Source organism: Mollisia scopiformis, assembly GCF_001500285.1.
Source record: "Mollisia scopiformis unplaced genomic scaffold LY89scaffold_15, whole genome shotgun sequence".
In the NCBI taxonomy this organism is placed as follows: Eukaryota; Fungi; Ascomycota; class Leotiomycetes; order Helotiales; family Mollisiaceae; genus Mollisia; species Mollisia scopiformis.
In genome coordinates, this window is record NW_017263595.1 from 867,423 (window position 1) to 886,333 (window position 18,911).

The window sequence follows — 18,911 nt, forward strand, 5'->3', positions numbered from 1 at the left end:
GCTGATGCATCATCGTGAAAGTCGCTCCGGCACTGCCGTCGCGCAAGAGGCCCGTGCGCAATGCGCTCGGACATTTCTTCTGTACCCATTACTGCAGTCTTCGATACACCCAAGGAATTTCTCGGTGAAGTCTAAGTCAGATGATCAGAGATGAATAGAGAGCTGCCTGCCTAAGTTGTTTGACTAAATGACACTTAGAATCCTCAATACAAGGTGTATTCTGCACATGCCGAGATGGCAGCTCTGTACAGCATCCCGTAGGTTTACGCTAGTTGGGCTTGGACGACCTCACCAAGTCTAGTTCGAGTTGCTTGCGTCTCTCACCCGCATTATTGACAACCTCGCCACCATGGTACTTCTTGACATGTTGAGTAGATGCTTGGAAGTGCAGAAATACTGAACATCTCGAGTTCCAGACTTGCAGAACCTCTAGACTTTGTACCTTGAAGAGAGAAACCTGGTACCAAGAACAAGTGTGCAAGAGGAGGCTCAATCAAAAGTCTGGGGAAGAACATCTGATCTGATCAAAGCTCACAGCCACCAAGCACGGTTCGCATGGCCACGAGGTTCGTAAATACCCGTATTCAAGCTATGCATCTGATTGTGACAGTGGGAACATGTTGCAGGAGCAGAACAAAGATAGCCATTGAGGGTCCAACAGTTTCCATCTCGTACCACCCACACGCTGTGGACAAGTTTGACCTTCGTTTGAGATTATATTTGTGCCAACTCGACACATCCGTGAACTCTTGGTCCGTGGCTGTGGGCCATGCGTGGGGACATTCTGGTGTAGGAAGCAAGAACTTCAGCTGTGGCATCACTCATGCAGGAAATAAAGTGACTTGAGGTGCATAACTTGTATGGCTGTGCCACCTCGAGACATGCGATGATCTTTGTAAGCTGTATCGTAGGCCATGAGAGACTCTCGATTTGCTCCAGCTGAAAAGTCGGTGTATGCTAACCGACATGTACAATTGCCGTGAAGGAAATGGGAACGAGGAAGGGGAAGAGAGCGATTCCAACACTCACAAAGAAAGAGAAATTCGATGCGGAGACTGAGGAGTGACCTGAGTAAGTGTAGCTGATCTGCTCCACCACATCTGACGTGGTCTTCCTCGGTGGTAAGCCCCAAAAGGCTGCGACTGCGACTCCTTTCAGGTACGATCTGAAGGTGAAGATACACGAGATCAGCACCGTCTCCCAACCTCTCTGATGCGAGAGCGCAGGTGTTGTCGGGCTCCGGTGACGGCGTGCATATATCGCGGGACCTGATGCTCGGGCTAGTGTTTCCCAATTAAGGCAGTCATCCGAGGTGGATAAATGACCGAGAAGTCCAAGAAGATCAGGAGAGCAGCATGGGATCCCGAGGTTTCGATTTTGTTTCACATATTAGCCCTCAAGGGTTCTTGGTTCGAGCCGAAAAGCGGGAAGTGTGTCTTCAAAGGGACATCAACGATGTTGGTGTTGGCTTGAAGAGGAGCTTTGAAGATTGCCACGGTCCAAGAATAGAGCCCACGTTCTTTAGCTGAACGCCATCCCTGAGCCATGCTAGCCGTTCTCTCCACGCCATGAGGTCCACCGGCGGTGGATGTTTCATGTTTCATATCCTTCGCGATGGATGTTCTCGATCAATCTTGACGTCGCTTCGCGCCTCTGCATTTTGCGACTTCAGATCTCGACCGGCTCTTTGAGAGACTTCAATGCCTTAGTGATAGCGATGACGATGGCGTGGGTGACAGGGTGGGTCTGATGTAATGAACACTATACGCTGGAAAGGGCAGGTCTTGAGCTGCTGCAGAAAATCGTCCGACAGCGGATGTCCTGTCCATGTGGATGTGGATGTGCAATGTGCAGCGGAGCAATTGTTGCATCGTAGATAAAACTTAGAGATGGTGCCTGTCACCGTGCATCATGGCGCTGTGAGGTCGGACTTGATTCACGTCCTTGTTCTTCGCTCCTCTCCGAACGGCTGTGCTTCCGATCATAAGACCTGCGATATCTGTGATGGCGTTGCATGCACAAGAGCAGATTGAGCACAACTGCCATGGCATGCCAGGTGCCAGCCACTTGCAGGTCGAGTGGGATATACGGACGTAGTCGTGGTGCTGGTGCAACACTACAGTACAGCTTTCTCCAAAGCTGGTCGCATCCCTCCGCTGAGGGGCAGAGGAGTCTGATCCAGCCCCACAGCGGTACAAAAGTACAAAGCCCATGGGAACTGTGGCGGCGAACCTGTCTCTGGTCCGAGTCCTGGGCGTCGGCGCTGGTTCCTGAATAATTGCAAGACAAATCATGGCTGTCTCGTTCTTGTCTCTCTTGAGTCTTCGAATCCACTGTGGCGTTTCTCGAGGCTCACTGTGGCTGTTGCTCCGCGTGTCTCTGTTCTGTTCTGGAGTGTGGCAGAGAACTCTGACACAACAACACTAAGATTCCACCTGGGGAAGCCTCAGCTGTGGCCGGCTGGCCAGCCCACCATTGGGACGGCTATCGGAGACGATAACCCCCAGAGCAGGCATCTCTGTTCTCGTCCCCCCCAACCTACGTTTGTGATATCATGATATCGTGAATCCATCACGGCTATCAAGACAAGTCGACCTTTGGTATCTCCACGCTCCCAGCCTTGGAACTCGAGTCCCGACTAGGAACCAGGCTGTTCCCAGTACTCTCCTCTTCAATCCTCGTCCGCCCAGAATCCAGTCCTGCTTAGCTTCCCTGTCGTCTCGAGGTAACGGGGATTGCGAGCCTCGTGGGCAGGGTTGCGGAGTTGTGCCGTCTTGGTGTTGCCGTCTTGGTGTTCTGGTGGTGGTGGATCATGGTCTCTGAAGTAGCCCTGGAACGAGCTCGCTTGGGGGGAGCATCCGAAAGTTTATCATGCCGACTCGTCACTCCTCTCTCAATCCTCCGGAAACCTCAGGTACTCACTCTCTTCTGTACTGTATCATCATCATCATCACGCATCTCTTCACACACACTTCACACCAGACTTTCCTTGTCCAGCCGTCACCCCATCATGCTGACTGCTTGAAGGATGGGATTTGTGGGTTGTGGGAATCGATAGGGATAGGGATCTGGGAAGGGAAGCTGGCAATGGAGGCTTCATTTACGATAATAACTATCTCCAATGGGATCATTGCAATAGGATGAGACTGCACTGGGCTTCCGAAGAAGACAACTAAGAATCGGAAGTCTTCTTGAAACTCCCTCTACGATAATGCGTGGCCACTTACTCGTACTGGTTCTCTCTCGATATTGAATCTTATTTTAACAACTCTCTGCCGATATTTGTCTGCTTAAGGGTTCAATGTTCAATAGAGCACCGGGAGATATATTTATTGCCAATCTCGATAACTGAATCGGAAGGCTCTGAATTGGAGGCCCACAATAGTGAGAGGTGATGAGCGTGAGAGTGACATTGGATCGTACCGTATCGTGATGGCTCTGTCGATGCATTGAGTGACGAGATTCCGATGTCTCCAGAACAGGCATCTGCATTGAAACATCATCAATCACCACATACCAATCCATCCAGTCGGGCATTGCCCAATAGCCATTGGCTGCCTGGTGCTTTTTGGCAGCGGGTTGCATGATCACATCTCAGAGGTGGCCTGCAGCTCTCATCATGTCAATAACCTTTAGCATTGTCCAGACCGGTACTTCGTAACCTATTCCAGTACGGCTTCCAACATTCGTTACTTGCTGTAGCTGTTACTCATTTAGGGCTCTTTTGGGGTGCCATGCCGCCGAAGTAAAATGAGCTGTCTCTCATCGCTCCCCTTTTGATCGCCTATCCCCATTTACTGCTGACTGGAAATGATCGATCCGACCTCTTTGGGACGGCTTCAGCGGATGATCCTCTCAGCCGTGCCAGAGAGAGTTTGCTTTGCGTAGGGATGCGATTCCCTGTACCCGTGATTATTTGTATCGTGATTCGAGATTATCTCGATCTCGGAATCGAGCCGTGCCTGTCCCCAGACTACTTCGTACCAGCTACTGTATCAATAGCATTGGGGGAATGCTATTATTCGCAGCGTGCCGAGCGAGCGCCACGGGAGTGATAAACTACAATCCCCCCCATGAATAAAGGGCCGGTGGAGAACAATAGGGCTGATTAGCAACAAGGGGGTGTCTGCCAATAAAATTAAAAGTGTGATCTCCACCTTAGAAATTTTTAGATTCCTACTGGCACACCCCCTTGTCACTACACAGCCTCAAAATGTCTCCACCGGCCCTTTATTCATGGGGGGGATAGTATGACCAGGAGCACCTTCAGGTTCTCAAGTCGCCGTCTGCCCAATGCCATTCCCACATAGTTTAATCTGGGGGACAGCATTGCGCTTCCAGAGTCCAATTCTGTCCAGTCCTGTCAAAAGCATGAGAGCGTGCCGTTGCGAGATCCGGAGGAAACCAGGGCTGCTCCTTGAACGTCCTCGTCGGCTGGTACGAGCTCGCCGCTGCTGGAGCAGTAACCTTACCAATCGAAACGTGACCAACCACTCTAACAATCATAATGCCATGCCAGGCAAGCCGTGTTGCAAGGAAGCACCAAGCAGCAGGAGCAGAAGAGCAAAGCAGTCTACACCAACGGCAGGGTTGAAGAATCCGCGAGTTAGTCCACAGCACTGACCCTGGGCGACTCAACATGGGCTTCATCCACAGTTTCCGGGTATCCTGGAAATTACCACTGATGCTGGTCCATAATATCGACCGGGTCACGGCTGCCCCCGGGACTGTGAAGTCGTTGACCCTCGAGCGTTCTGAAAGAGTGTTGGTTTCCAGGAATTGGAATGGAAGACGACCCTCCAGACCTGGTGAGTGGATATAGTATCTGGCAGAGGTGATGCTGACGCATTTGCTCGACAAAGAGCACAATTACTGACTGACCAGGAGAGAGAAGAGCAGCAGGCCAGACTCCCTTCTCTCTCTTTGCTACTGCTACTCTACTGCAACTGCACGACGCTCCCTGTTCGCACACCTGCCGTGTCAAGTCTTCTTCGTCGATAGCGGATGGCGGATGTCGATGGACGATGATGAAGTGACATTTGCACCAAAAGACCAAAGAACGTCCAAACACGGCACATTAGGTTGGCGCAAGACGTTTACACGGAACGGTATTTCGAAGGATGGATTACTTTTATCTGCGGTGTACTACTTATTTGAGATATATTTCTTTTTTGGTCACTTTCTTACTTTCCTTCGAGTCCGGCTGACGGCTGCTGGGCCTGAGTGCTGGATTGTCCATTGTTCACGACTGCCGTATTGCAGTCCTCGGCTACGGTAGTCCATCTTGTCCCAACGTCGGTGCCTCTATCCCAAAGCGACTAGTTCTCGCTAATACTAGTACGGTCTGGTACTTCGTGCTGGGTCGCTCTCTCGCGGTGGTCGGTCCTGTTGACTCGTCGAGTTCTCCCCCGCCCTCCTCGTCCTCTTCCGTGCCCCCCTGCTCTCAAGTTCTCTCAAGTGTTCAAGCCCTCTCGCACTCCACTTTTGTTCCACAGCTCCCTCCCTTCCCTACCTCGGTCTCCCCCTGATCCTGGCCCTGGTCTTCGCAGCGGCCCTCATCCTAGCTTTGCCCTCTTCCCCTACCCTGTCTCGAATCCATGTGCAGCCCACTCGCACCCATCCCTACCAACCGTCGATTAATCCCTCCCCATGCGTCGCCTCCCTGGCTCTCTTTTCCTTCCTCCCCTGACGGCTTCCCATCCTTGATCAGCCCAATGGCATTGTGAGCTGCGCCTACCTTACGTCGTGAACGGGTAATATGAAATATCTGGGGATTAACCTCTTTCAGGAAAGACGCAGCAAGCAAGCTGCTACGGTACTAGCTGATGCAGCTAAGCTCCCCTGCACTCGCTTGGGGGACGATAGCAAGACGTCTTTTGCATCCGTACCTGATTGACCAGTGATCACTTCCGAACCTCTCGAGCACTGGTGTGGGGCTTCTGCTCTCCACTCATTATTTACTCTTGTACTGAACGAACAAAAAAGAGAGAGAACCCTCAGACACTCTGGACTCCACTACGCCTCCGGAATCCTAGATTCGCAGTCCTCAAAGTCACATATAGGGCCCCTCCAAACTCAATCGGAGCTGCCTCTCTCTTTCGACCAGCTTCCAATCCAATCCAGTCCAATCCATTTCGATATCTATCTATACCTGCGAGTCAGGAAGTCTTTCCCAACCTCATTATCTTCTCTCAGCTAGTCGTGTCTCACGTACTCCCCGGTGTCAACACTTGTGAGCACCGTATATAAAGAAAGGCAGCATCATTTGCATCAGACTAGTCCTGCTCGTCTTCTGTCAAGGCGTAGTCGATGCCAACCCAGGAGCGCGCGCCGTTACAGCTACGCATTTCCCCACTTGGAGAAGACTAGACTGTCTATTATTCTCAGATCCATATCATCAGCCATCATCCCGCCCAGAATCCGAGCCCTTGCCCTTCAACGTCCTTGCGCTCAGAGGTTCGACGATCCCTCCAGCCACTGATTGACCCGCGAAAACCTCTTTCAAGAATGGTCCCTGTTTCGGAAACCTAATACACAACAGGAGCACCACAACTGAGACGTCGAAACAAGCAGACCACCTAGTAGTCCCCACCCCTCCGTTGCGATAGACGGCTAGCTGCCACGCTCCCTCTGCCGAAAACTCTTCTTTCTTTTCTTCAACCACGCTCTCCTACAGCCACTCGCAACAGCCGGAACCCAGAAGGCTAGACCAAGGGATTGCCTTAGTCAGAGGCAATTTCGACAACCTCCTCCTAGAGGATCTTGATTGCTCGTGCGCTCCGCCAAACCCTATTCGAATAGTATCCCGGGACCCTCCAGTTACAAGCAAGAACCTCAAGAGTATGTAAACGTCTGCTTCCCCCTCACATCTGACGGCCCCCATCAGACAAGACCCTGACTTCCTCAGATCCTCTGTTCAACAACATCTGGCTTGGAAGATCCATACAGCAAGTCAACATAAGCTTCATATATCTGTCTCTCCAACCACCCATTCACAACCAGCTTCCACCAACAGCACTGCGCTGGACGCTTCTATTCCTCAAGACAGAATCGATTTTGTGGGGTAATCAGACTTTTGAGTACTGAGGAAACTCTACAACTTGGAACGGACCACCACTCGCTTCGAACTGCTGAACCGCCCTCTCACTTCCACTTGGACACAGACGGCCTGGACAACAGCCCACGATCCTTCAACTCAGCTCTGATATCTAGTTCAGGAAACAGAAATTAATTTTTCAAAGGAACACCATTACCTCCAGCCCAGTGCTCCAGCAAGCAGTAGCAGAATGGACGTCATGGAGTTAGTAGAGAACGAGCCCAACGCCCGCCCCTTCCAGTGTGACTGGCAAACTTGCAACAAAGTTAGTATATACCTACCTGTATCTTTCACGCCAGTTCAGTCAGCTTATATCCAATCTCAGAGTTTCAATCGAAAGTCCGACCTTCAAAGACATTATCGAATCCATACCAATGAGCGTCCATACTCATGTATGACTCCTGGTTGTGGAAAAAGCTTCATCCAGAGGAGTGCCTTGACCGTCCATATCCGTACCCATACAGGCGAGAAGCCTCATCAATGCCAGCATATTGGGTGTGGAAAGAGATTCTCTGATGTAGGATTTTCCTCGTCGATCCGAGATATGGACAGCTAACATATTCCGTAGTCCTCCAGTCTGGCGCGACATCGCCGCATTCATACAGGGAAGCGACCCTACAAGTGTGCTCATGAGGGCTGCCTCAAAAGGTACGTAGGACAGAAGTATTTTGCATGCCAATCACTCACCTCCTGCAGCTTTTGCAGAAAGACAACCATGGTCAAGCATCAACGTCGTTCCCACCAGCGAGGAGTTCACTCTTCGGAACTTGACGATGGTGACACCTCTGATTCCGACAGTGGAGAGTCCCCATCCACTCCTCAACACCCTGGACACGTGCAATGGCCTCAAACTGTTCAAATTCCTCAACACATGCCTCATGGGCATCACATGCACCGAGCACACTCATTTGCTGACTTTGGCCACCACCAAATTGACAATTATCCCATGCAGCAGAACTTCGGTCATCGCCACAGTCTCTCATCTGGAGGAGCTCAACACTTCAACGGTCCCATCCAAGAACACGGCCATCACAATCCCATAATGCATCGTGCTCCAAGTCTTCCTGCTCACTCTTCATACTATGTGCCAGAGCAGAACAATCCCGGTGTCGCTACATTGAACACGAACCCGACTCCCATTCAAACTTACCAGATTCCTCGTCAGCTGGAGCGACAAGAAGTTCTTCAAAGCAGTCCCAGCAGCTACTCATCCGCTTCGAGAGCAAGTCCAGTGTCGCAGGAGCCCTTCTACACACACCACCCTGCACAAGCTGCGACATATGCACTCCAAAACTCGTCTCCGATTGAGCAACAACCAATGGTTCAGTACCAGCAGCAGATGCCCCAGCATCTTGCTCAGCATCATGGTCTCCCACAGCCAATTTCGCAACCTCATCAACAGGAACAGTTTCACTCTCCAGCGCCACAAGAAGGGCAGTGGTACGACAACGTTGCGTACCAAGCTCCTGTGGAGGTCATCAGCCATATTCCATCGTACCCTCAAACACATGTCTTTACCGATCCATGGGCACAAAAAATCGAGGCTTTTGACGATCCATCCTTGCAGATGCCCAGTGCTCGCATTGAGAATCTGTAATGGCTCTGATCCGATATCTCGGTAATTGTTTACGTCTTGTCTTTTCGACCACAAAGCAACATTTCCTTACCTCGCGACTCGCGCGATTGTATCATTAAGACGGCAGCTTATTTTCAAGAGAGACTTTGGGATCTACGGCACCATCCTCTACATGCTGCACCAACAACCAAAAAATCCAGCAAAAAGGCGTTCGCACTTCCAAGTTCGTTGTAATTACCTCATGACGATTCACGATCGCACATCACTTTACAAAAATACCCGACACGCAGTCCGACACGATTCGACGACGACACATACCCTTCACAATCATCTAAGCTAGTGTTTTCAGAGCCGAAATCCCTCACGGGTCTTGGGCGGCTTGCTTGACTTCATTTCTCGCGAGATGCTTTGCTTGTGTCCATTCTCTCATTTGTTCAAAGTTCATTCTACTCCGTTATGGTCCCTTTCGGTTTTCTTTTCGTATCTATTGGTCTTCAATACATATCGGTGTAATTCGATGCTTGAGTAGCATGCACGCAGTAATGATGGTGCCTTACGGGGTTATGAGAAGACGAGAATTTTTCGTTTCTGTATTGTGTACGCCTGCATTGGGAGGGGTTTTATTTATTTGGTGGATGACGGGTGATGCGGTGATGGAGAGATGAGCACCATGTAAAATTATCGCGATGGGGGGATATTGTTAATTGGGTTTATATAGGTAGGATCTGATGTATCTGTAGCAGGAATAAAAAAGCTATATAAATTTTTATGAAATGTCTCTGTTCCAGTGCTTGAGGTGTGAGCACGTGAGGTCAAATTCTCTCCATTCGCCGTGATTCTGCTCCAATTGAGATCCAACAAGTCCGAAATCATATCCTCATTGTCTGTCTCATTCCGAGATACTTTCGTCAAAATAACCTTTGACCATGGTGCCCGACAGAAGAGCTTTGCTGGGGCCGGACATAGGAAGACATGTACGCTATCCCGCTTAAGCTCTAGTCTATCCGATTCCCGGTATCAAAGATTCATGAATGATCCGAGTCAGTCTTCCATTATCAACCACGACAAATTCCACGGCGGTCCGCCACGATCATTTATCAACACTCCTTATTGTATTTTCTACTGCGCGGCCTCCACAGAGTATCATTCTGGGGATCCGTCCACTGCGCTGTGAATGGATGGTTGTTGAATTTGCGCCGGGCTCCATCGTCTACCATGGCTTTCCAAACATCAGTTCTGCCCGTAAGAGTCCTCATTGCATCTGCAGATGTGCGGATACACCTTTACTGACTATATAATGTAGGGAATGGCAGCGGCGACAACTGAGTTATGGCCTTCGGTGTCAAATGCGATGTCCTCACCATGGAGGGTCTTCGGGAAGCAAAGTGCGCCACCAACAAAGTCAAGAAGTGTTCAACAGCGACCATTCACGCAGAGTGCTCCAGCTGCGACTATTCTGACTCCTGTACGCTGAGAGTCCTGTCTCTGGTCCCTTTGCAGAATGCTAACGTGGGACAGGCGTCGAAAGTCGAGATGCCGGAATGCTTGCGTGACCTCCAACCTTCCTTTGCCTCCCAACTTACACCTCGAATCATACCGCAAACGCCATTCAATATTCGTCATACCCTCGCAGCGATGCCAAAGAGTACTCTCAATGCCGCAAATCCTATCATCCGGCGTGTCTGGCTGGCTCCCCAGAGTCGACTGATGTCTACATCAGTACGGTCACGGTTTGTCAAGCCAGATCTTACTCTTTCGACAACATCTACGATACAGCGGAGGACTCTGTTCGGCGCCTCTACATCTAGAAGTATTTTGGCACATTTGGAGGAGACTGCGAATAAGAATCCCAACAGCGCCACATCTCAATATGCTTTTTACCAAGCCCTGATCCGAGCCAATATGCCCGCCATCGTCGTGGAAAGATTCCAATCGAATCAATTCGCATCGAATCAGGCCTGCGAGAATCTATATCACCGTGCTTTGGGGACGCTTGGTCAGTCTGAGGCTATCAACCCTATGAATCAGTCTCAATTTGGTACCCAAACACAACAGCAAGGAAACCTCAATAATGCACAACTTCAAGCTATTGGACAAGCTGTTGCGGCTTCTTCTCGTGGTGGCAATGTTGCTGTGTCTCGTGGACCCACCGGCTCTGGCGCAAAGGATTCTCCACTCCATGTTGTGGTTGAAGAGACAATTGGCGGCTCAATCTTTAAATGGGTTAAATTCCTGCTCTACTTTGGTCTCTTCACTTACCTCAGCTTGGTCGTGGTGGCAATGGTCATCGAAACCTTCCAGCAATTCCGAAAAGTTGGTGGAAAGGCTGAAAACGAAGCCAAAGCGGAACACCAAAATGTTCGATTCTCTGATGTTCATGGATGTGATGAAGCCAAGGAAGAACTTCAAGAGCTTGTTGACTTCCTGAAGAGTCCTGATAAGTTCAACACACTTGGCGGCAAATTGCCAAAAGGCGTTCTTCTTGTTGGTCCTCCAGGAACCGGAAAGACCTTGTTGGCAAGAGCTGTTGCTGGTGAAGCTGGTGTTCCATTCTTCTTCATGTCAGGATCTGAATTCGATGAGGTCTATGTTGGTGTCGGTGCAAAGCGTGTGCGCGAGCTTTTCGGTGCTGCCAAAGCCAAGTCTCCCGCTATTGTTTTTATCGATGAACTCGACGCTATAGGCGGCAAGCGAAATGCTCGAGATGCTGCTTATGTCAAGCAAACACTCAATCAACTCCTCACCGAACTTGATGGATTCGAACAAAACAGTGGAGTGATCATCTTGGCTGCGACTAACTTCCCGGAAATGCTCGACAAGGCACTTACCCGTCCTGGTCGATTCGACCGTAATGTCGTAGTAGGCTTACCTGACGTACGCGGACGAATTGCCATTCTTCAACATCACATGAAGAAAATCATTGCTGCACCAGATGTCAGTCTCGAGGCTCTTGCAGCTGGAACTCCTGGCTTTTCCGGGGCAGAATTGGAGAACATCATCAATCAAGCTGCCGTACATGCTAGCAAAGCTAAGGCACAAGCTGTTTCAATGTTGGACTTCGAGTGGGCTAAGGATAAGGTCATGATGGGCGCTGAGAAGAAGAGCATGGTGATCACACAGCAAGAGAAGGTCATGACGGCTTATCATGAAGCTGGACATGCTCTCGTCATCATGTTCACTCCTGGGACAGACAACTTACATAAAGTTACGATCATGCCTCGTGGTGGAGCATTGGGAATAACCTTCCACTTACCTGAGATGGACAAGTACTCGAAGGGCATGAATGAGTATCATGCTGAGATTGACGTCTGCTTGGGAGGCAAGGTTGCAGAGGAGCTCATCTATGGATCAGACAAGGTTACAAGTGGTTGTGCATCAGTATGTCTACCTTCGTCTCTGTTGTTTGATGATATGCTAACATCTTTAGGATCTTCAACATGCGACACAAGTTGCATATAACATGGTCACAAGAATGGGCATGTCTGACAAGCTAGGCAATGTTGATCTCGCCTCGAACTATGAGAACCTGTCAATGGGCACGAAAGAGCTCATTGAACAAGAAGTTCGGCGGTTTATTGAGGAGAGTAGGACGCGGGTTACTGCCTTGCTCACTGACAAGAAGAAAGAACTTGAGCTGCTGTCGAAGGCTCTCGTTGACTACGAGACTCTCAACAAGGAAGAGGCGTATAAAGTCATCAAGGGTGAGAAGCTGGAAGGCAGAATGATCATGCCCTCTGGTAGCATCAAGGTGCCACAGATAGGGTTAGGAGGTCAATTACCTGAACTACCACAGATCCCAGGAAGTGCTGCACCGGAGCCAGTAGGCAAGGAGCCACCGAAAGGAGGAGCGGTAGCGTGATGAATGTCAGGACTCAGAAGGGAAACTCACAGCTCATGGGTGGCGTTCAGGCATAATTTGGTCACCATAGTGGTGGAAATCGTGTGTTATTAGTGAGCCAAGTATTCAGTACTTCAGCATACTTTCCTTTGTCAGAAGGTGCGGATGATGGGGACAGGCTTGCTCCGTGGAGGATGAATAGCCACAGCGTGATGAATGATAAGAATATTGATATATCTTGAGTCTTGTGATGACATACATGAGTGGAGTTGTATTTCAACTTAAACTATCTTTTGAGGACCATCGGATGCAGACAAATTACCAGAGGGCGATCGTAGATTCCGAACATGTGAAGTAGAGTAACAATAAACAATTCACCACATATGAATTGGATTTCCTTTTCGTCCCTATTTCCCCTAAAATTTGATGTCTTAAACCTGTCCAAGAAACAAAACGAGCTAAATCACGTGTACCGATGTATGACGCTAAAGTCAAAGCTCGCTGCCTCGATGCTGCCGGAGCTGCATCAACACCTCGAATCCACCACCACGAGCTTCACAGCATCGCCATTCATTACGAGAAGGGTGCGGGACTGCTTCCCGATTTCCTTTTCCAATCATGGTGCACCACCAGGATACCATGTTCCGCTCCGCGGACATGAGCATGGTGCAGCTGTACATCGCCAACGAAATCGGTCGTGAGATCGTCAATGCTTTGGGCGAGCTGGGGCAGATTCAATTCAGAGATGTGAGGTTCTTTTCAATGAAGGAGAGGGGTGGTGCTGATTGATGGTAGCTTAATTCTGAGGTTACGGCTTTTCAGAGGACGTTTACGCAGGAGATTAGACGGCTTGATAATGTTGAGAGGCAGCTGCGTAGGTTTTTCTTGTCTGTGTAGTGGAATGGGAGGGAGGAGCTGATGCGGTGATAGGATACTTTTATTCGCAGATGGAGAAGGCTGGGATTCCGTTGAGGAAGATTGATCTCGATGTTGACACCTTGGCCGCGCCCTCTGCATCCGAGATCGACGAGCTTGCCGATCGAAGTCAGAGTCTTGAGCAGAGAGTTGCTTCTCTGAACGATAGCTACGAGACGTTGAAGAAGAGGGAGGTAGAATTGACGGAGTGGAGATGGGTTCTTAGGGAAGCTGGTGGCTTCTTTGATAGAGCTCATGGCAATGTGGAGGAGATTAGAGCGTCGAGTGATAACGATGATGCGCCATTGCTACAGGATGTGGAGCAGCATGTCCAAGGGCAGAATGGAGATGCCGAACGCTCGTTCTCGGTCATGAACATTGGGTTCGTGGCCGGTGTTATTCCTAGGGACAGAGTTGCGGCTTTCGAGAGGATTTTGTGGCGAACACTTAGAGGCAATCTCTACATGAACCAGTCTGAGATCCCCGAACCTCTCACCGACCCTACGAATAATGAGGCTGTCAACAAGAATGTCTTTGTCATCTTCGCTCACGGCAAGGAGCTCATCGCTAAGATTCGAAAGATCTCGGAGTCCCTGGGGGCTGATTTGTATAGCGTGGATGAGAATAGCGATCTTCGCCGGGATCAGATCCACGAAGTAAATACCCGCCTCGGTGATCTTGGAAATGTTCTGCGAAACACCAAGACAACTCTCGATGCCGAGCTTGCTCAAATTGCTCAAAGCTTGGCTGCTTGGATGGTCATCATCAAGAAGGAGAAGGCTGTCTACCAGACTCTGAATCTCTTCTCGTACGACCATGCCAGAAAGACCTTGATTGCTGAAGCTTGGTGCCCAACCAATTCTCTACCCCTCATCAAGTCTACTCTCCACGATGTCAACAACCGCGCCGGACTTTCTGTACCTTCCATCATCAACGAGATCAAAACGAACAAGACTCCACCAACATACCAGAAGACAAATAAGTTCACAGAAGGGTTCCAGACTATCATTAACGCTTATGGAACTGCCAAGTACCAGGAAGTTAACCCAGGTCTTCCCACTATTGTTACCTTCCCTTTCCTGTTCGCTGTCATGTTCGGAGATTTTGGCCACGGCTTCCTTATGTTCTGCGCTGCTTCAGCAATGATCTACTGGGAGAAGCCATTGAAGAAGGTTCGCGACGAGCTATTCTCCATGGCCTACTATGGTCGATACATCATGTTGATGATGGGTATCTTCTCAATGTATACCGGTCTCATCTACAACGATGTATTCTCCAAATCTCTTTCGCCATTCGAGAGCGCCTGGAGATGGGTTGTTCCGGACGGCTGGACAGATGGACAAACTATCACAGCTGAACTGAAGGGCAGCTACCGCTATCCCTTTGGTCTCGATTACATGTGGCACGGTACGGAGAATGATCTCCTTTTTACCAATTCGTACAAGATGAAGCTCAGTATTTTGATGGGTTGGTGCCACATGACATACTCGTTGTGTCTATCATACATCAACGCTCGTCACTTCAAGACTCCTATCGACATCTGGGGCGTTTTCGTCCCAGGTATGATCTTCTTCCAGGCCATTTTCGGATACCTCGTCTTCACCATTGTTTACAAATGGTCGATTGATTGGTATGCTATTGGCAAATCGCCTCCTGGACTTCTAAACATGTTGATTTATATGTTTTTGTCACCTGGCACGATTGAAGAGCCGCTGTATCCTGGCCAGGCCGCTGTTCAGATCTTCCTCGTTCTGATTGCTGTTGTCCAGGTACCCATTCTGCTTTTCCTGAAGCCCTTTTACCTCCGATGGGAGCATAATAAAGCTCGAGCGAAAGGTTACAGAGGCATTGGTGAGACTTCCCGTGTTAGTGCTCTGGATGGAGACGACGATGACAGCAATACCCTGGATGGCAGGGCCAGCCTAGCCAGCGATGGCGAAGGCGTTGCCATGATCACGCAAGACATCGGAGATGAAGAACACGAGGAATTCGAATTCAGCGAAGTTATGATCCATCAAGTCATTCACACGATTGGTAAGCCGGCGTCGTCGGCTCTTGAATCAATAGGATTTGCACTAATACTGTTTAGAATTCTGCTTGAACTGCGTTTCACACACAGCTTCCTATTTGCGATTGTGGGCCCTCTCCCTTGCGCATCAGCAGCTTTCTGTCGTGCTTTGGACTATGACTCTGGCCATTGGTCTCGGGACCACGGGAGTGCTCGGAGCCATCATGATTGTCATCGCGTTCTTTGCATGGTTCTTCCTTACCATTGCTGTGTTGGTCGTGATGGAAGGTACCAGTGCTATGCTTCACTCCTTGCGTCTGCACTGGGTGGAGGCGATGAGCAAACATTTCATGGGCGATGGTATACCTTTCGAACCCTTTTCCTTTAAGCAGATGTTGGAGGACGACGAGCAAGCGGCGGAGATCTCTTAGATTAAGATCAGATGAGATCGGATCGGCCAAGCTTTTTTGATCGACCCCTGATTTCTTCGTTCCGTCCCGTAGGTAGATTATTGTAGAATTAAACACACACTTTATTGTACTTTCGCATAAGTAGCTAGTTCCAAACCTGCATTCCCCTGCAGAGCAAGCTGTCACCTGTCTTCCGCGCTGCAATAACGTGTCTGGGAACACGAGAGAGATATGATCCCCACGAGGTTTATCTTCACGATTGATTCGTCCTGCGCGCCGTATACGTAATGCTGAAACTAGATACAGTGGCTCCCAATCAATGCTCTGTCCCGAGTTTCGCGGGAGGATTCGAAACTTGCTTTTGGTGTTGGTGGGTTGGGTTGGTACGACAGGGCCTAATCGATAAGAGAGCGGTATTTTTTTTTGCTTCTTCACCGCTAGAGGGCGGGGCAGCGACCTCCACATCCTTTCTGTCCTCTTAAGCTTCACTCTGCCCTTCGTGAAGCTGCAACTTGCAGCTGTCTGTCTCACTGCTTCCGCGGGATATCGTACGATCGAGCAACGAGGGGTGAACTCAAGTCAGAAAGTCAAATTGGTTATTAAGGGAAGAGAAAGTAAGCAAAGATGTCGTTCAAGAATCGCCAGTTCTCGATGAATCGATCTACGGGATCCCCGAGGTTGTCGACGAAGATTCAGAGGAGGTTTAGTACGCATAATCCGGATGCTAATGGTGAGTTGTGGCTTTCTTTATCTCTTTCTCTTCATACGTGTTTTGTTTGTTGGTTTGTTGGTTTCTTGGTTTGTGGTGGTGGTACAAGCTGTGAATCAAGGGGCAGAAGGGGTTGCTGTGAGTGCAAACGGTTCTGCAGATGCAGTACTCCTCAGAAGCTTCTTCTACCCACCATACTTTATTCTGCAGCAGCTTCGCAGATGATCAAGATAGTCTAGCTGTCAACAGGAAGTAGCAATGGCTAACACTGCTCCTCAAGAAACCAACTCGAAGATTCACCGTCAATTCCGCAATGCTCACGAAGGTCACAAGTCCCATGCTGGACTAGATCCTACTCGAGCCTCCACCGGTGTCATCTGGTGTACCGAACGAGCATACGAACATGGCTTCCTCGAGAATCCCGAAGAGTGGGCCAACTTGGGCCAAGGTGCTCCCGAAGTCGACGACGAAATCGAGGGCTCTTTCCATCGTCCAACCGAAATTGACATCACAATGGCAGGCAGAGAATATGGTCCTACTGCAGGTATCAAGGGTCTCCGAGCTGCTGTAGCCAACCTCTACAACGTCCACCACAGAGCCGGCAAAGCTAGCCAGTACTCGTGGGAGAATGTCTGTATCGTTCCTGGTGGACGCGCAGGTCTGATCCGAATTGCGGCTGTGTTGAACAATGCATATCTGGGATTCTTCATTCCGGATTACACGGCGTACAATGAGATGTTGTCGTTGTTCAAGAACGTAAGTTATTGAAGTGGGGTGCCAAGCTGTCATCGCATCTCTTGGCAGGGGTCCAGCTAATGATTACCGTGCAGTTCGCTGCTATCCCTTCTCCCTTGTCCGAAGAGGATGGTTACCACATCCACCCTGACAAGATTGCTGAGGAGATCGCAAGAGGTACTAGTGTCATCTTGACTTCCAACCCTCGCAATCCGACCGGAAAAGTCGTGAAGAACCCGGAGTTGGCTGAGATTCAGAACCTATGCCGTGACAGAGCTACGTTGATCATGGATGAGTTCTATGGTGGGTACAATTATACTAGCAACTGTGATGGCACCACCATCTCTTCTGCCGAGAACATTGAGGATGTTGATGAGGACGATGTCTTGATCATTGATGGTCTCACCAAGCGCTTCAGACTTCCTGGCTGGAGAATTGCGTGGATTATCGGTCCCAAGGAATTTATCAAGGCTATCGGTTCTTGTGGTTCTTACCTCGATGGAGGTGCCAACGTGCCCTTCCAAGAAGCTGCTATCCCTATGCTCGAGCCTAACAAAGTTCTCAAGGAGATGCAAGCCATTCAACGTCACTTCAAGGTCCTCCTCCCTTTACCCCATCTATCGATCTTTCTAACAAAAACAATAGGACAAGCGCGACTACGTCGTAAAGCGTCTCCGCGACATGGGTTTCCACATCAAGACCGTCCCCGACTCTACCTTCTACCTGTGGCTCGACCTCGAAGGCCTCCCAGAAGCGATTGCCGACGGTCTCAACTTCTTCCAAGCCTGCCTCGAGGAAAAGGTCATCGTGGTACCCGGAATCTTCTTCGATCTCAACCCCAGCAAGAGAAGAGACCTCTTCGATTCCCCCTGCCACCACTTCGTCCGTTTCTCCTACGGCCCCAAGATGGAGACGCTGAAGATGGGACTCGATGGTATCGAGCGGGTGGTGAACAAGTTCAAGAAGGATGGTAAGTTGATGAAGAGCGACGATGACACGGTCGCGGAAGAGGCGGTGGAGTAGGCTGGATAGGCTCGTCCTTGATGCTGGTTCCCATTTTGCCGTGCCCCCTTCTTCTTTATCCCATGTTGCCCTCCCCTTATTTTTACTTGCTTTGCTATGCGTTGCTTTTCTTCTTCCTGTGAAGTAGTGTGTGTGCTAAGCGGATGAACAGCAGAATGAATAAACAAACCACCCCTCTCTACCTCATTTCTTAACTTTCCTTGGTTCGAGAACCTTTGAGAGACAGATTTACCGATTCTTACCTTCTTTTTTGGGGAGCAAATGGGATATTTTAGAAGGGGATATGGGGACTGGATCGGCAAGGGGCGGGGCTTTTCTGGTCGGGGATTCCAAGGTCTCGTTTAGAGCTCTGGGTAGAAAAGTTGAAATATACACAAGATTAGCGTTGCTTACAACTCGAGACTTCCTTCATCTGATGTTTATTTCATACACCTGTGAGAAGTGCCTCGTTTTCGTTTTTGGTAGCTTTAATTATAGCATAACTTCTGATATAAGATGCTGTATACTGGTTCAACTGCCATCTCATGTGATATTCAGATCCCTTAGCCCTGTCTCTATTTCAAGATTCACGATCTTCTATTGCTATTCCAAGACAAAAAGC

The 18,911-nt window shown here is 49.6% G+C and overlaps 4 protein-coding genes across 4 annotated transcripts; all 4 read left to right on the plus strand.

Moving 5' to 3' along the window:
• Positions 1–7,286: 7,286 nt before the first annotated feature.
• LY89DRAFT_698204 (uncharacterized protein) lies at positions 7,287–8,693 on the plus strand (the record flags this gene model as incomplete). The annotated part of the gene is made up of 4 exons (XM_018216967.1): positions 7,287–7,361; positions 7,422–7,613; positions 7,665–7,744; positions 7,793–8,693. The coding sequence occupies 4 exons, from the start codon at positions 7,287–7,289 to the stop codon at positions 8,691–8,693; spliced, it is 1,248 nt and encodes a 415-aa protein (XP_018069780.1).
• Positions 8,694–10,379: 1,686 nt separating this feature from the next.
• LY89DRAFT_588464 (ATP-dependent metallopeptidase Hfl) lies at positions 10,380–12,531 on the plus strand (the record flags this gene model as incomplete). Its single annotated transcript, XM_018209483.1, has 2 exons — positions 10,380–12,050; positions 12,100–12,531. The coding sequence occupies 2 exons, from the start codon at positions 10,380–10,382 to the stop codon at positions 12,529–12,531; spliced, it is 2,103 nt and encodes a 700-aa protein (XP_018069781.1).
• A 502-nt stretch (positions 12,532–13,033) lies between these two features.
• Positions 13,034–16,023, plus strand: LY89DRAFT_686183 (V0/A0 complex, 116-kDa subunit of ATPase). Its single transcript, XM_018215226.1, has 4 exons — positions 13,034–13,257; positions 13,306–13,384; positions 13,441–15,459; positions 15,515–16,023. Exons 1-4 carry the CDS (start codon positions 13,129–13,131, stop codon positions 15,862–15,864), a joined length of 2,577 nt encoding a protein of 858 aa, XP_018069782.1. The 5' UTR covers positions 13,034–13,128; the 3' UTR covers positions 15,865–16,023.
• A 72-nt stretch (positions 16,024–16,095) lies between these two features.
• On the plus strand, positions 16,096–18,796 carry LY89DRAFT_686184 (class I/II aminotransferase-like protein). Its single transcript, XM_018215227.1, has 4 exons — positions 16,096–16,573; positions 16,833–17,308; positions 17,383–17,883; positions 17,933–18,796. The coding sequence occupies exons 1-4, from the start codon at positions 16,468–16,470 to the stop codon at positions 18,308–18,310; spliced, it is 1,461 nt and encodes a 486-aa protein (XP_018069783.1). The 5' UTR covers positions 16,096–16,467; the 3' UTR covers positions 18,311–18,796.
• Positions 18,797–18,911: the final 115 nt, after the last annotated feature.

Bases quoted from the DNA above. Each gene is read 5' to 3' on its own strand.
- LY89DRAFT_686183 (XM_018215226.1), top strand. From the start codon at position 13,129: ATGGTGCACCACCAGGATACCATGTTCCGCTCCGCGGACATGAGCATG. The intron at 13,258-13,305 runs GTGAGGTTCTTT...GATTGATGGTAG, and splicing joins GGCAGATTCAATTCAGAGAT to CTTAATTCTGAGGTTACGGC. The intron at 13,385-13,440 runs GTAGGTTTTTCT...ATGCGGTGATAG, and splicing joins TAATGTTGAGAGGCAGCTGC to GATACTTTTATTCGCAGATG.
- LY89DRAFT_686184 (XM_018215227.1), top strand. From the start codon at position 16,468: ATGTCGTTCAAGAATCGCCAGTTCTCGATGAATCGATCTACGGGATCC. The intron at 16,574-16,832 runs GTGAGTTGTGGC...CTGCTCCTCAAG, and splicing joins GCATAATCCGGATGCTAATG to AAACCAACTCGAAGATTCAC. The intron at 17,309-17,382 runs GTAAGTTATTGA...ATTACCGTGCAG, and splicing joins TGTTGTCGTTGTTCAAGAAC to TTCGCTGCTATCCCTTCTCC.